At 37.5% G+C, this 15,893-nt stretch overlaps 1 protein-coding gene across 2 annotated transcripts; it reads right to left on the reverse strand.

The window, feature by feature from the left end:
* Window positions 1-6,244: 6,244 nt before the first annotated feature.
* On the reverse strand, window positions 6,245-8,484 carry LOC309811441 (E3 ubiquitin-protein ligase RNF8-like). 2 transcript variants are annotated; one of them, XM_082634178.1, is made up of 2 exons: window positions 6,913-8,484; window positions 6,245-6,707 (listed from the first exon to the last, which is right to left on the reverse strand). In XM_082634178.1, the coding sequence occupies exons 1-2, from the start codon at window positions 8,152-8,154 to the stop codon at window positions 6,495-6,497; spliced, it is 1,455 nt and encodes a 484-aa protein (XP_082490304.1). In that variant the 5' UTR covers window positions 8,155-8,484; the 3' UTR covers window positions 6,245-6,494. The 2 variants fall into 2 exon arrangements, with proteins under 2 accessions (XP_082490304.1, XP_082490303.1); XM_082634177.1 differs by having other exon boundaries at window positions 6,604-8,316.
* Window positions 8,485-15,893: the final 7,409 nt, after the last annotated feature.

The following is a 15,893-nucleotide window of genomic DNA, read 5'->3' on the forward strand; positions in this document are numbered from 1 at the left end:
TAAATATTCACAGTCAGGTCCATTGATACTGAAAGAAAAGCAAGGGTATATAAGACCCAGTGCATGGCCAGCTATATTTACTATTTGCCTTACTAATGATTCCTCCATCTCAGTTATCACTAGCCTCAAAGTAAGTATACAGTTTTCAGTTTTTTTTCAGAGCCAGGTCATTCAAATGTTTTGAGGCTGGAGATTAATTCTTGTTTCAATCCCAATTAATTCCAATCTCTGTGAGAGCTTAAAAAGAATTCCTAAAGTGGCAATGAAACATTTAATCATCACCAATTGTTTTCAGTAAACTTCCTGGTCAAAACCTCTCATAAAAACTTTTCTAAATTTTTCTAAAAAAGATAATTTAAAAAATATGGTAGTAGAAACTTACAAAACCTTCAAGCTTCAGTGTATATTAACTAATGATGCCCTGGAAGTTTTAGAAGATGAAGAGAATAAAATTATTTGTTAAGCAATTACAATTGGAGCTGGGTGTATTTATTTCAACCACATTTTTTTTTAGACCCATGTATTTGAAAAACAGATACTCGAGTCACAACTAGCAATCTGTTAGAAACACAGAAAAAAATACATGAATCCCTCAAATTATAAGTTGCCACCTCACACATTTTACAGTAGCTTTCAAGGGGGAAAAAACTAGATTAAATGAAAATAGTTTATTTTAACTTGCCAATAATATCATTCTTTTATCCACATATTTACATGTATATATATTTTTTCTTTCAGCAGCAAATCAGAATTTGAGAGTAAATCTTCTGCATGGCTGACATCTAAGAGGTCTGCATTGGTGACCCACTACATTTCATATTTCGTGCTCAAACCTTTACCTCTTTAACATCTTAAGACTTGACAGGAGAATTTATAGGCATGTTGAGGAATGCCAGTGTTTTTCCTGCACTTTCTATTTCAGTAAAATCACAGGGTTTTTATGTAAATGAAAAGTTACCTCTCTTAGAAGCCATCTGGGAGCTTTTGACAGATAAATGTCCAATGCTTTAGTGAAAGGCTTTCACTTCACAAAAAGAAGATCCCCATTTAACTTAAAATTCAATAGTAAATAACAAGTTGAACAGATTCCTTCGAAACACAGGTTTGCACATACGCAGACAATGACAAGACAACGTACTTTTTTTTTTCTTCCCTGATGACTGGCGGGTTTTAAGAAATTATCACTGTAAAATACATTCCAACTCTAGACACATTATGTGTGAAGAGAGAAAAGACTAGGACTGAGAAAATATGGTACGTTTCAACTTCTTTCTTTTCTACTTTGTATGTCAGTCTGAGTCCTCATACCTTCTATTTTCCTGTCACACTTTTTAATATTAGCTATGGCAGCACATTGAAACAGTTAAAGACTTGAAGCAAAGCTAAAGTGAGCAACAATTACAACACAATCAATGGCAACTGTATAATAATATCTCACAGTGTCTATAAAAGCAGAGACAGTTATCAGACAGTTCACTTGATGGTTCTTTCAATACTATGTTGCTGATGCCCTGACTGTGTACTCTTTAATACTCACTAGGTAAAGTTTTTACATGTTCCCATGCTGCATGCTTTTTTTCTTTGTTGCCAGGTTAATGTTACTTTCTATTCTACACATTTCCACATGACCAGCTCAGCTCAGCATCCCATCTGACAGACAGCACCTCAACCATGTAAACATTAGTTGTAGCAGATATTAGTTGGATGGTGAGAGAGGTATCAGTTTTTACCACATTAAGACAAAAACTAAACTGGCTCATGTAATCCAAGGAAGTATTGAACAACTGAATCATAAGTCAGTAATCACTGACTCTCTGGAAACTTTGGAAAGATGGACAGAGGCCCTGGACCAATTAATTATGTGGATGAAAAGAGGGACTCTTCTAGAAGTGGAGTGTTAATCAGATACTTCCAGAAATTCCCTACATAGCAAGGAATAAAGTTTACGCAGTGTTTATAATTGTGAAGACTTTGTGACACTCTAGGTGGGAAAATCTGGTGTATAACTAACTAGTACAATTACAGGTATTGCAGTCGTGGATCATTGACACGGTCTGAGATTTTGCTCCCCAGCACTAACGTTTAAAGGTTTAAAGACAGGTACTTTGTGACCGCCTGGAGGGGTGGGATAGGGAGGGTGGGAGGGAGACGCAAAAGGGAGGGGATATGGAAACATATGTATATGTATAACTGATTAAATTTGCTATAAAGCAAAAAAATAAAAAAAATAAATAAATAAAGAGACAAAAAAAAAAGGGTTTAAAGAGTCATCAGACTTGCATAAGTTACATGATATTAATTATTTTTCCCTGAATGCCTGTGGTCATTTGCTCCCTCTTCTACTGCTTCAAAACCCACAACTATAAGGGAGCACAAATATCTATTGCTTTTCACTTTTTGTCCATAGTCGATTAATATTTTGAGGCTGATTATGTAATCTAAGGAAGGACAAAAGTGTCAGAGTGAATGTGTTTCTTATTTCCCAATTTTGTTAATAAATATCTAAAATACAAGAGGAACAAGGGAATGTTGCTCCAGGTGCAAGGGGAAGAAAAACCAAACAACTGATAACATCAAAAAACATATGTTCAAGAAGAATTAAACTGGTGATGCGGGAGCAGAGAAGAAAAGAAAATTACCTTGGAATAACTTCTTAAAAAGAAGAAAAGGAAAGTTATTTTGGAATAGCTTCTTAAAGCAGATGTATTCAAATCATCAGAACAAAGAAAACATGAAAAATCAAAGTTTAGAGACTTCCTTGTGGCACAGTGGTTAAGAATCTGCCTGCCAATGCAGGGGACACAGTTTTGATCCCTGGCCCGGGAAGATCCCACATGCCGCAGAGCAACTAAGCCCATGCGCCACAACTACCGAGCCTGCACTCTAGAGCCCACGAGCCACAACTAATGAGCCCGCATGCCACAATTACTGAAGCCTGTACGCCTAGAGCCTATGCTCCACAAGAGAAGCCACTGCAATGAGAAGCCTGCACACCGCAACGAAGAGTAGCCCCCGCTAGCCACAACTAGAGAAAAGCCCACGTGCAGCAATGAAGACCCAATGCAGCCAAAAATAAATAAGTACATAAATTTATAAAACCAAACAAACAAAAAGTTTATAGAGTGCATTACACCTTAACCATAATGTTCACATCAACCCTATTATTATCCCTGTTTGGTCACACCATTGCCAGTGGCAGAGCTGGAGTCTCAATCCAAGTCCTCTGGCAACAAATTAATATTCTTTCTCTTGCTCTGTACTGCCTCCCATTCAAGCTCTTCACAGGCTTGAAATCAAGCTTGCTTCCTAGATGCTTAGAATCAGAAGTCCTACCTCCAACACCTAAGAGCTCAGTGACCTCAGGCAAATTACTTTAACCTCTTTGCACTTTACATTACTCATCTATGCAGTGAGAATCGTGACATCTTTCCTGTCATTAGTTGTTGGAAGGTCAAATTAGACAGTTCTTTGTAGGAATAACATTTATACATGTAAGGAATTGTTATAATTAAAATGCATAAAGAAAAAGGTTGATGAGATCTCCCAGCCACTAGTTATTATCTTTAAGGATTCTTGGTAGCAATAGTTGGAAATAATTTCTCTCTCAATTAGTCACACATTGGGCCATCGTGGAGTTAGTATTGCATTCAGTTTATGTCTCCTTACCTTGAGGATGCTGTGAAGTGGAGAAGTTCGGAGTAGTTTAATAATATGATTAAAGTGGTGAATAAATAAGACCCAAGAGGACAGGTAGAAGGAGTTGGAATTAATTAGTCTGGAGACCATAATACCTGGAGATACATAATACATGAGGCATTATCATAAGGAAAATATAGACCAACTTTCATCCTTCTCTGAGAACTAACTGGAAAGTAACTGTGAAAATACAGTACAGAGATAAGAAGGAATTTCCTGAGAGGGTTGTTTGTTAAATATTAAAACAGGCTATTAGAAGATGTGGAGTCTCCTTTGTTGATGACTTTTCCAAAGAAGAACAGACACAAATCAATTTGGTATGGTCAGGCAATAGATATACTGGCAATCCGGGAACTAGAAAAGCTTTTACTGAGATCTTCTTTCAGCCCTCAAGAATTCTACAGCTCTCTGGCTAATTTTCCTGATTAATCATAAAATTGGTAGGTTTTTCTAATTATCCTTGTCCACATATGCAGACTATGTGAATTTGTTACCATCCTATGATATATATAGTTTTCTTTTGTGTCTTTTTTAGATGAGGGAGGGATACATGTAGAGGGTGAATTAATCTTATTCTTTGGTTCATGGCACAGTATCATCATTGATTTAGGCAAGGCAAAAAAGCAATTTTAAATGGACTTCCTCCTATTATCAAATTCCTCCCTCCCATCCTCCCCTCCCCAACAGGTAACTGCTCTGATGTGTTTAATGTATACTCTTAAGTGTAAATGCATCTTTGGAAATATGTAGTGTCATTTTGTGTGTGTACACTTTAAACTTACATAAATATATCTCACTCTTTTTCTTCCATTTTCACCAAGCATTATGTTTCTATGAGCTACGCTGTTTCTTTCTTTCTTTTTTTTTTTTTGACAACCCTCTACCCCACGTTTTTTTAATATATATTTCATTCTTTGTAGAAACTGGATTATTTCTTCTAAATAATTTCCCACATTTTGTCTTTTGGCTGATTGTGTCCTTGAGGTATCATTTTAAATGTTTCTTGTTTAACCTAGTGGTTAGATTTAAAGGCTTGATTTGATTCATTTGTTTGTTTGTTTTCTTGGTAAGAATACTTCATGAATAGTACCATGTATTTCCTAGTGTAACATAATGGGAGGCACATGATATTCCTTTGGTTAGATTAATCAGTGCATTCAGATGATGTTGGCCTGACTTGCCAATTATGATAAGTTCCTCATCCACCTCTCACCTCATGGTTTAGAGACCATTGATGATAGTTTTCTATAGATCTATTATTTCAGTGTAGGATGGAAAATAGATATTTTATAATTCTTTTCTCCTATTGCATTTATTAGTTGTGATTTTCTATAAAGAACTTTCTTTCACCAACTATTTGATTACCTTCAAATACAGTTTGTGCAGAAATGTCTAGTTAAATGCTGGATCCTTTACCTTTATAGCAAATTTAAGAATTATGAGTTGACACTCTAATAATCTCCCAAGAGGTTTATTATGGGTGGGGAAGAGTGAAGGAGGCTTATCATTTCTAATCCATATATTTCTTTTCATCTTTATTAAGGTGTAATTGACATAAAATAGACTGTACATATATAAAGTCTACAATTTGATAAGTTTGGGCATATGCATATACCCATGAAACCATCAACACAATCAAGATGCTGTTTCTAACTGCTGTGTCATCTTCAGGAACGTGCACCCACCGCTTTCTTCTTCTAGTGGTGAACAACGAGGTTGTTTCCAGTTCCCTGCTTCCACAATGTTGTGAAAAACATATTCTTTTACGTGCTTTTTCTGGTAAGGATTCTCCCTTTTTTCCTTTAGGAGTGTGATTGGATAATCATACATAATTGGTATATGTGCAACTGCTGTGCCAGATTGTCCTCCAAAATGGCAGTGTTCAAGTGTGAAAGAATTCTTGTTTCCCTATCAACACTTAGCATTATAGAACTGGGCAATTTTCCCTTGTCTGATGGGTGTAAAGTAGTATCTCATTGATTTTCTTCTTTACTTACTGAGATAATATACTTGTTATTTATTCATATATATTTCCATCTCTCTAGGGTTTTCAGTCTTGTTGATTCTAGGAGTTCCCTTTATACAATAGTATAGCTATAGCTATTATTTCTTTATCTATTCTTATGTCTATTCCATTCATCTATTTGTCTGTTACAACTGACATTTGGATTGGGACTGAGAGTAATTCAGGAAGAGTAGACATTTTTACACTGTCAAGTCACTCCATCTATATGCATGGGTAGATTTCCATTTATTCAGATCCTTAATGCCATTTGGTAGAGTTTAAAATTTTCTCCTTTGAGGGCTAAAGCATTAATAACTCATCTAATATGTAGTTATCCCTCTACAAATTGGCATTATTAACTAATTTAATGTACATGTTCACTACTGGGCCTGTTTATGCCCTTTATGTCTGTAGTGTTTATAAACTCCTCAAGACAAAGTCTGTTTAACTTCATCTGTGCACTGTCTACACAGCTCCATGTAAAGATAGATATTGATATGTACTTTTTAAAAAATATATATATATATATATATTTTAGGTTTTATATTTTATTTCCAGGAAATGACATTGTTTTCACAAAAAAGAGGTATGCCATCCTCTCAAAGAGAGGCTGCCTTCACCTTCAGGGGCAGCCATAGGGATACACCCAACCTGCCCAAAACATGTATCAACAGAGGTGCTTCTGAGGTACCAAAACAATAACAACAACAAACTTAAAAAGCACAACAGAAATACATAACCTGTTCAGTGTAGCGAAGCAGAGTCTCTTAAGTACTCTGAAGCAGTCGGTGCTTCAGACAATGGTGGCAGCAGGGATGGCCAACATGGAGGGTCGTGACGGAGGACTTCCTAACTCAGTCTCTGTCCCACGTGGCTCTATCCCATGCTCTGTCTCAAGAGCGGCCCCAGACCTGTCCATTGAGAATCCTCCAGACCATCCCAAGTTCCCATTGTCTGGCAGTCTTTCAAATGCCCTTGGAGTACGGTCTTCAGAACAGTCTCTTTGCTTTTCATTCCCTGATGAGGACAATTCGTCGTTCTTTCACTTCCGAGCTCAGATTATCTACCATCTTATTAATGCAATTGTCTAGAACCAGGGAGTGGGTTTTCGACTTGATGTCCTTCCGACAAATGGGGCATTCTATCTTCCGCTTCATCCACTCACTGATACAGTAGGAGCAGAAACTATGGGCACAGTTCAAGGTGACAGCCTCAATGAAGTATTCTGAACAAATAATACACTGGAGCTCATTCTCTAGCACGTCATTCACATGGCTAAGAACTTCCTCCTTCTGTGCTTGCACCTTCTCCTTCTCTTCCTTGGTCTGCTCCAATTCTTTGTTCTTGGCTTGAATGATTGCTTCAAAGTCCTTCTTGCTGTGATTTAGCTCCTCCATCAGAGCCTGATGCTCCTGCAGAGCCTGGGCCAGCTGTTGCTTCAGGTCCTCTTCTCCTTGCTCTTTCTCCAAACCCTGGAGATGCTGCTGCTCTTCCTGGAAAGTCTTCTCCAGCTGCTCCACTCTGGCTTGCTGTTGGGCCTGCTCTGCACACAGCTGGGACTGTAAATCCTGCAGTTCCTGCTCCATTTTCACAATTTTCTTTGAGTTCCCTTTTTGGGTCTGCTTTTTCACATTCAGAACAGCTACCTGCTTTTCCTGCAACTGTGTTTTCAGCTTTAGAATCCTGGACATCGTTACCTTAAACAGCTCTAAGCTGCTGTGAGATGCTGAAGGATTTGAGGCTTTCTGCTTCTTATAATGAAGCTCTACAACTTCTGCGGGGCCTGAGTCAACACGAGCCCCTGTGGTCTTCCCACTTAGCTGACGAGAAGTCAACTTAGGATCCAAATATTCAGAGGGTTGACTAGCCACTTCACCCTTCCCATGTGACTTCACTGGCTGACCAGGTTCACAAGACACTTTACTTATTTTGGATTTCAAATTTGAGGGGCCTTCAGCTCCAGAACCCTCTAATTCATTCAAACTAAATTTCCTTTTAGTTCTCAAGCCCTTATTTTTTTCCATCATCTGGTCACTTTTTGGGGAAAGACAAGGATAAATCCTCTCCCAGTCTTCTTCAGTAACTTCATATTCATACTCTGCATTCTCCTTATTTTCCAGAGGCACCCCAAGCTGGATGTGATCTCCATTATGGATAGAATAGAACTTTAAAGGTTCTAGACGTTCTCTGTTCAGCCAAACACCATTCAGACTCTTGTTGTCCATAATTGTCCATTGGCCCTCGGCATTCTGCTTCAAAATACAGTGGTTTCGGGAAATCATCAGAGGGCAGATTTTTGATACCAACTGGTATGTGACACCAAATCCTCGCCCTACAGTCACCTCGTTTCCATCCTCCAGCAGCAGCCACTCGGCGTTCATCCCCACGCGCCGCAAGCACCAGCTCCGGTCACCAGTGCGGCCTTCCGTGAACAGGGAGCCAGGATCCCCCATAGCCTACTCGGCCCTGGGTCGCGGTCAGCACAGAGCGAGACCCCGACCCGGGCTCCCCCCGCCTCTGGGTTTCCTCGCGGGCGCCATACCTACACTACAGACAGAAGCCTAAAAATATATTTTTTAATAGATTTATTTATTTATTTATTTTTGGCTGTGTTGGGTCTTCACTGCTGTGCGCGGGCTTTCTCTAGTTGCGGTGAGCAGGGGATTCTTTTCATTGTGATGCGCGGGCTTCTCATTGCTGTGGCTTCTCTTGTTTTGGAGCTTGGGCTCTAGGCGCACGGGCTTCAGTAGTTGTGGCATACAGGCTCAGTAGTTGTGGCACACGGGCTTAGTTGCTCCGTGGCATGTGGGATCTTCCCAGGGATCAAACCCATGTCCCCTGCATTGGCAGATGGCTTCTTAACCACTGCACCACCAGGGAAGTCCTTGATGGGTACTTTTGATTAAATGATTCCTTATTTTTTCCCTTATAAAATGCCTCAAAAATGATAAATTCTAAGGCCTAATTATTTTTAGAATAAAGAGTTGCTGAACCAATAATAATGGACTCTAGTAGAATTATCAGGTCCCTCATTTATATTAAAAATTTTTATTAAAACTTCCTACCATTATGTGATCTGGTATCATGTGTTCTGGTATGATCTGTGGATCCCTATGTCCCTAAGACCCTTCCAAGATGTCTGTGAGATAAGATTATATTCATAACAATTCTAAGATTTATTTGCTTTTTGCACTCTGTTTACATTTACATGGATGGTACAAAAGCAATAGTGGGTAAAACTGCTGGAGTCTTGGCATGAATCAAGGCAGTAGCACAAAACTGTGCAACAGTCATTGTGTTCTTCACTAACATGCATTCATAGTGAAAAAATTAAAAAACACCAGTTATATTAAGAATCTCCTTGCTGAGGCAATAAAATTATTAATTTTGTCAGATCTAACCCTTGAAGATGTTTTTTAATATTTTGTGATAAAATGGAAAGTATGCATACTGAAGTACAATGGTCATCTTGAGGAAAAGGACTTTTGCTGTTATTTAAAAACTGAATTAGTTTTTTCATGGAACATCATTAATAATAGAAAAAATGGCTGACAATCTATGATTATCAGAATTGGGCATTTGGCAAATATTTTCTCAAAAATGCAAAAAGTGAGTATTTCATTTGAAAAGAAGCAGTAGATGATGCTAATAAAAAACTAAAACTTCCAAATAAAAATCAGAATTTGGTAGAATTTTTATCCACCACCATGGGCTTGATGACTTCCCAATATTTAAAGACTTTTCTGATGAGATTAGAAAAAATGTGATTTTTTTTATATTGCCTAATAAAATGTGTCAACATTTGAAAAATCTGCATAAACTAGTTACCAAATGACAAATGCATGAAGTTACAAAACCATGCAAAGGCACTGATCCGTTCAACTTTCAAAATAGACCAATGAATTTCAGTGCACAGTGGAAAATTTAATTGACATGATTTCAGATTCCATGTTGCAACTAGCCTTTAAGGAACTTCTTTAAACATATACAGATGGTCCCCAACTTTTGATGGTTCAACTTACAATTTCTCAACTTTATGATGGTGCAAAGTGATACACAAGTAGAAACTGTACTTTGAAGTTTGGATTTTTATCTTTTCCTGGGCCAGTGATATGCCCTGTAATAACTCTCTAGATAGGCTGGGCAGCTGCAGCTCCTAGTCAGCCACACGATCATCAGGGCAAACAATCAATACATTTACAACCATTCTGTACCCAGACAACCATTCCATTTTTCACTTTCAGTACAGTATTCAATAAATTACATGAGGTATTCAAACTTTATTATAAAATATGCTTTGTGTTAGATGATTATGCTCAACTGTGGGCTACTGTAAGTGTTCTACCCACATCTAAGGTGGGCCAGGCTAAACTATGATGTTTGATAGGTGTAGTAAATGCATCTTCGATTTACGATATTTTCGATTTACGATGGGTTCATCAGGTCGTAACCCCATTGTAAGCTGAGGAAGATCTGTACACAGGTATCTGAAAAGTCTGTAAAATATTCTTCCCTTTCCAATTACATGTCAGTGTAAGGACAGATTTTCTTCATATATTTCAACCAAAACAATGTATCACAACAGATTGAATGCAGAAAGAGATATGAGAATCCACTTTTCTTTTCTTAAACCAGACATTAAAGATATTTGCAAAAATGAATAATACCACTCTTCTCACAATTTTTTCTGTTCTAGAAAATAGAATTATAAAATGTTATTTTCATAAAAATGTTATTTGTGTTAACATGTAATAGATTTATTATAATTTATTTATTTATTTTTAACATCCTTATTGGAGTATAATTGCTTTACAATGGTGTGTTAGTTTCTGCTTTATAACAAAGTGAATCAGCTATACATATACATATATCCCCATATCTCCTCCCCCTTGTATTGTTGTTTTAAAATAAAGGAATAAAATACGTAAATATTTTCTAAATTTATCAGCTTTAATTTCTGGTATATAGTAGATAATAATAGATGTAACTCACATATACTAAAGCTGCTCAGTTTCCTGAATGCTTTTTAAGAGTGTAAATTCCCTGAGATGAATAAGTTTGAGAACCACTGCTCTAAGACTAGGCAGCAGAGTAAAGAGACTGAGTCTGTGACCTCATTCTAGTTGGGGTGTGCAGGTGAACAAATGTATAAACATGATTTCAGATGTGTAAGGCTCTAAAACAAATGGGGTGATGTGATACATCATGGGTAAAATAGCTTTTAATATGAAGCTCAGGGAATTCTTCTCTGAGAAAGTTATGATTAGATCTGAGACTTGAAGAATGAGTAAAAGTGACCAATAAACGAGTCAGAGGAAGAGCATTTCAGGTAGAGTGAGAAATTTTCATCAATCTGAGACAAAAAGAGTGTGCATGTTTGAGGACCAGAGATGAGGCCAGTGTGGCTGGAATAGAGCAGTCATCAGAGAAAGCAGCTCTAGAAGAGGCTGGAGAACCGGGCAGAGGAGCAAAGACCCTGGTGGCCACCATTTGGATTAAAACAGAAGTCCAGTGGGAAGTCACTAAAGGCTGCAATAAGGGACTGTATAATCTGATGAAGATCTTAGAAGGTGACTCTGGCTGCCGTGTAGAGGATGGATTGCTGGGTAGTAAGAAATGAGGCAGGTAGACCAGTTAGACAGCCAAGACCCTGGCACAGAAAGGAGGCAAGTGGCTAAACCAAGGTGCTGACCATGGGGATTGAGAAAAAGTGATAGATGCCAGATATATACTGGAAGTAACAATAGGATCTGCTGATGGAATGGTTGTGGGGAATGAAAAAAGGGAAAAATCAAAGTTGACTCCTATGTCTTAGTATAGAGCAACCAAGCGATTAAGAGTGCATTTGCTGAGATGGCGCATCACTGTATAACCACCACATTGCCACACCTTCAGCTCCCTTGCACCTCTCCATCAAATTTGCCTGGCAAAACCTCAAACCTGGTGAATATATCTCCATTGACTCTTCATCTGCACCTGAGCAATGAAACATGGATGGAGAAAAAGCACGTGCACAAGCTGACTGATCTCACTTCAGGACCTCAAACTTCAAGTGGGCCTTTGTCCTGCCATGCAATCCTACTATAATTTCCTAGATAATTCACCATCCTGCTCTCCTCGGTAAACATTTTACATGTTCTTATCTCTCCTTTAACCACCATTACTTCTTTTTTTTTTCTTAACATCTTTATTGGAGTATAATTCCTTTATAATGTTGTGTTCATTTCTGCTGTATAACACAGTGAATCAGCTATAAGTATACATATAGCCCCATATCCCCTCCCCCTTGCATCTCCCTCTCACCCTCCCTATCCCATGCCTCTAGGTGGTAACAAAGCACCGAGCTGATCTCCCTGTGCTATGCAGCTGCTTCCCACTAGCTATCTATTTTACGTTTGGTAGTGTATATATGTCCATGCCACTCTCTGACTTCGTCCCAGCTTACTCTTCCCCCTCCCCATGTCCTCAAGTCCATTCCCCATGTCTGCGTCTTTATTCCTCTCTTGCCCCTAGGTTCATCAGAACCATTATTTATTTTAGATTCCATATATATGTGTTAGCATACGGTACTTGTTTTTCTCTTTCTGACTTGCTTCACTCTGTATGACAGATTCTAGGTCCATCAACCTCACTACAAATAGTTCAGTTTCGTTTCTTTTTATGGCTAATATTCCACTGTATATATGTGCCACATCTTCTTTATCCATTCATCTGTCGATGGACACTTAGGTTGCTTCCATGTCCTGGCTATTGTAAATAGACCTGCAATGAACATTGTGGTACATGACACTTTTTGAATTATGGTTTTCTCAGGGTATATGCCCAGTGGTGGGATTGCTGTGTCGTATTATAGTTCTATTTTTAGTTTTTTAAGGAACCTCCATACTGTTCTCCATAGTGGCTGTATCAATTTACATTCCCACCAGCAGTGCAAGAGGGTTCCCTTTTCTCCACACCCTCTCCAGCATTTATTGTTTGTAGATTTTTTGATGATGGCCATTTTGACTGGTGTGAGGTGATACCTCATTGTGGTTTTGATTTGCATTTCTCTAATGATTAGTGATGTTGAGTATCCTTTCATGTGTTTTTTGGCAATCTGTATATCGTCTTTGGAGAAATGTCTATTTACATCTTCTGCCTATTTTTGGATTGGTTTGTTTGTTTTTTTGATACTGAGCTGCATGAGCTACTTGTATATTTTTCAAGAGATCTCTGTGCATTAATTTTGTATCCTGCTACTTTACCAAATTCATTCATTAGCTCTAGTAGTTTTCTGGTAGAGTCTTTAGGATTCTCTATGTATAGTATCACATCATCTGCAAACAGTGACAGTTTTACTTCTTTTCTGATTTGGATTCATTTTATTTCTTTTTCTTCTCTGATTGCTGTGGCTAAACTTCCAAAACTATGTTGAATAATAGTGGTGAGAGTGGACAACCTTGTCTTGTTCCTCATCTTAGAGGAAATGGTTTCAGTTTTTCACCATTGAGAATGATGTTTGCTGTGGGTTTGTCATATATGGCCTTTAATACGTTGAGGTAGGTTCCCGGTATGCCTACTTTCTGGACAGTTTTTATCATAAATGGGTGTTGAATTTGTTGAAAGCTTTTTCTGCATCTATGGAGATTATCATATGGTTTTTATCCTTCAGTTTGTTAATATGGTGTATCACATTGATTGATTTGCATATATTGAAGAATCCTTGCATTCCTGGGATAAACCCAACTTGATCATGGTGTATGATCCTTTTAATGTGCTGTTGGATTCTGTTGGCTAGTGTTTTTTTTGAGGATTTTTGCATCTGTATTCATCAGTGATATTGGCCTGTAGTTTTCTTTTTTTGTGACATCTTTGTCTGGTTTTGGTATCAGGGTGATGGTGGCCTTGTAGAATGAGTTTGGGAATGTTTCTCCCTCTGCTGTATTTTGGAAGAGTTTGAGAAGGATAGGTGTTAGCTCTTCTCTAAATGTTTGATAGAATTCGCCTGTGAAGCCATCTGGTCCTGGGCTTTTGTTTGTTGGAAGATTTTTAATCACAGTTTCAATTTCAGTGCTAGTGAGTGGTCTGTTTGTATTTTCTATTTCTTCCTGGTTCAGTCTTGGAAGGTTGTGCTTTTCTAAGAACTTGTCCATTTCTTCCAGGTTATCCATTTTATTGGCATATAGTTGCTTGTAGTAATCTCTCATGATTCTTTGTATTTCTGCAGTGTCAGTTGTTACTTCTCCTTTTACATTTCTAATTCTGTTGATTTGACTCGAGTCCCTTTTTTTCTTGATGAGTCTGGCTAATGGTTTGTCTATTTTGTTTATCTTCTCAAAGAACCAACTTTTAGTTTTATTGATCTTGCTATTGTTTCCTTCATTTCTTTTTCATGTATTTCTGATCTGATCTTTATGACTTCTTTCCTTCTGGTAACTTTGGGGATTTTTTGTTCTTCTTTCTCTAATTGCTTTAGGTGTAAGGCTAGGTTGTTTATCTGAGATTTTTCTTGTTTCTTGAAGTAGGATTGTATTATTATAAACTTCCCTCTTAGAACTGCTTTTGCTGCATCCCATAGGTTTTGGTTCACCGTGTTTTCATTGTCATTTGTTTCTCTTTGATTTCTTCAGTGATCTCTTGGTTATTGAGTAGTGTATTGTTTAGCCTCCATGTGTTTGTATTTTTTACAGACTTTTTTCCTGTAACTGATAATCTAGTCTCATAGCATTGTGGTCGGAAATGATACTTGATATGATTTCAATTTTCTTAAATTTACCAAGGCTTGACTTGTGACCCAAGATATGATCTATCCTGGAGAATGTTCCATGAGCACTTGGGAAGAAATTGTATTCTGTTGTTTTTGGATGGAATGTCCTATAAATATCAATTAAGTCAATCTTGTCTAACGTGTCATTTAAAGCTTGTGTTTCTTTACTTATTTTCATTTTGGATGATCTGTCCATTGGTGAAAGTGGGGTGTTAAAGTCCCCTACTATGATTGTGTTACTGTCAATTTCCCCTTTTTTGGCTGTTAGCATTTGCCTTAGGTATTGAGGTGCTCCTATGTTGGGTGCATAAATATTTACAATTGTTATATCTTCTTCTTTGATTGATCCCTTAATTATTATGTAGTGTCCTTCTTTGTCTCTTGTAATAGTCTTTATTTTAAAGTCTATTTTGTCTGATATGAGAATTGCTCCTCCAGCTTTCTTTTGATTTCCATTTGCATGGAAAATCTTTTTCCATCCCCTCACTTTCAGTCTGTATGTGTCCCTAGGTCTGAAGTAGGTGTCTTGTAGACAGCATATATATAGGTCTTGTTTTTGTATCCATTCAGCCAGTCTATGTCTTTTGGTTGGAGCATTTAATCCATTTACATTTAAGGTAATTATCGATATATATGTTCCTATTACCATTTTCTTAATTGTTTTGTTTTTGTTTTTGTAGGTCCTTTCCTTCTGTGTGTTTCCTGCCTAGAGAAGTTCCTTTAGCATTTGTTGTAATGCTGGTTTGGTGGTGCTGAATTCTCTTTAACGTTTGCTTATCTGTACAGATTTTAATTTTTCCATCGAATCTGAATGAGATTCTTGCTGGGTAGAGTAATCTTGGTTGTATATTTTTCTCTTTCATCACTTTAAATATGTCCTGCCATTGTCTTCTGGCTTGCAGAGTTTCTACTGAAAGATCAGCTGTTAACTTTATGGGGATTCCCTTGTATGTTATTTGCTGCTTTTCCCTTGCTGCTTTCAATATTTTTTCTTTGTAGTTAATTTTTGATAGTTTGATTAATATATGTTTTGGCATGTTTCTCTGTAGATTTTTCCTATATGGGACTCCCTGCACTTCCTGGACTTGACTATTTCCTTTCTCATGTCAGGGAAGTTTTCGACAGTAATCTCTTCAAATATTTCCTCCGTCCCTTTCTTTTTCTTTTCTTCTGGGATCCCTATAATTTGAATGTTGGTGTGTTTAATGTTGTCCCAGAGGTCTCTGAGACTGTCTTCAGTTCTTTTCATTCTTTTTTCTTTATTCTGCTCTGCAGTAGTTATTTCCACTATTTTATCTTCCACCTCACTTATCCGTTCTTCTGCCTCAGTTATTCTGCTATTGATTCCTTCTAGAGAATTTTTAATTTCATTTATTGTGTTGTTCATCATTGTTTGTTTGCTCTTTAGTTCTTCTAGGTCCTTGTTAAACGTTTCTTATATTTTCT

Source organism: Mesoplodon mirus (genome assembly GCF_964341445.2).
Source record: "Mesoplodon mirus genome assembly, chromosome: 10".
Classification (NCBI taxonomy): domain Eukaryota; kingdom Metazoa; phylum Chordata; class Mammalia; order Artiodactyla; family Ziphiidae; genus Mesoplodon; species Mesoplodon mirus.

Coding starts and splice junctions, on each gene's coding strand:
- LOC309811441 (XM_082634178.1), bottom strand. CDS start 8,154: ATGGGGGATCCTGGCTCCCTGTTCACGGAAGGCCGCACTGGTGACCGG. Junction 6,708..6,912: donor GTTCAGAATACTTCATTGAG/GCTGTCACCTTG, acceptor GGGAATGAAAAG/CAAAGAGACTGTTCTGAAGA.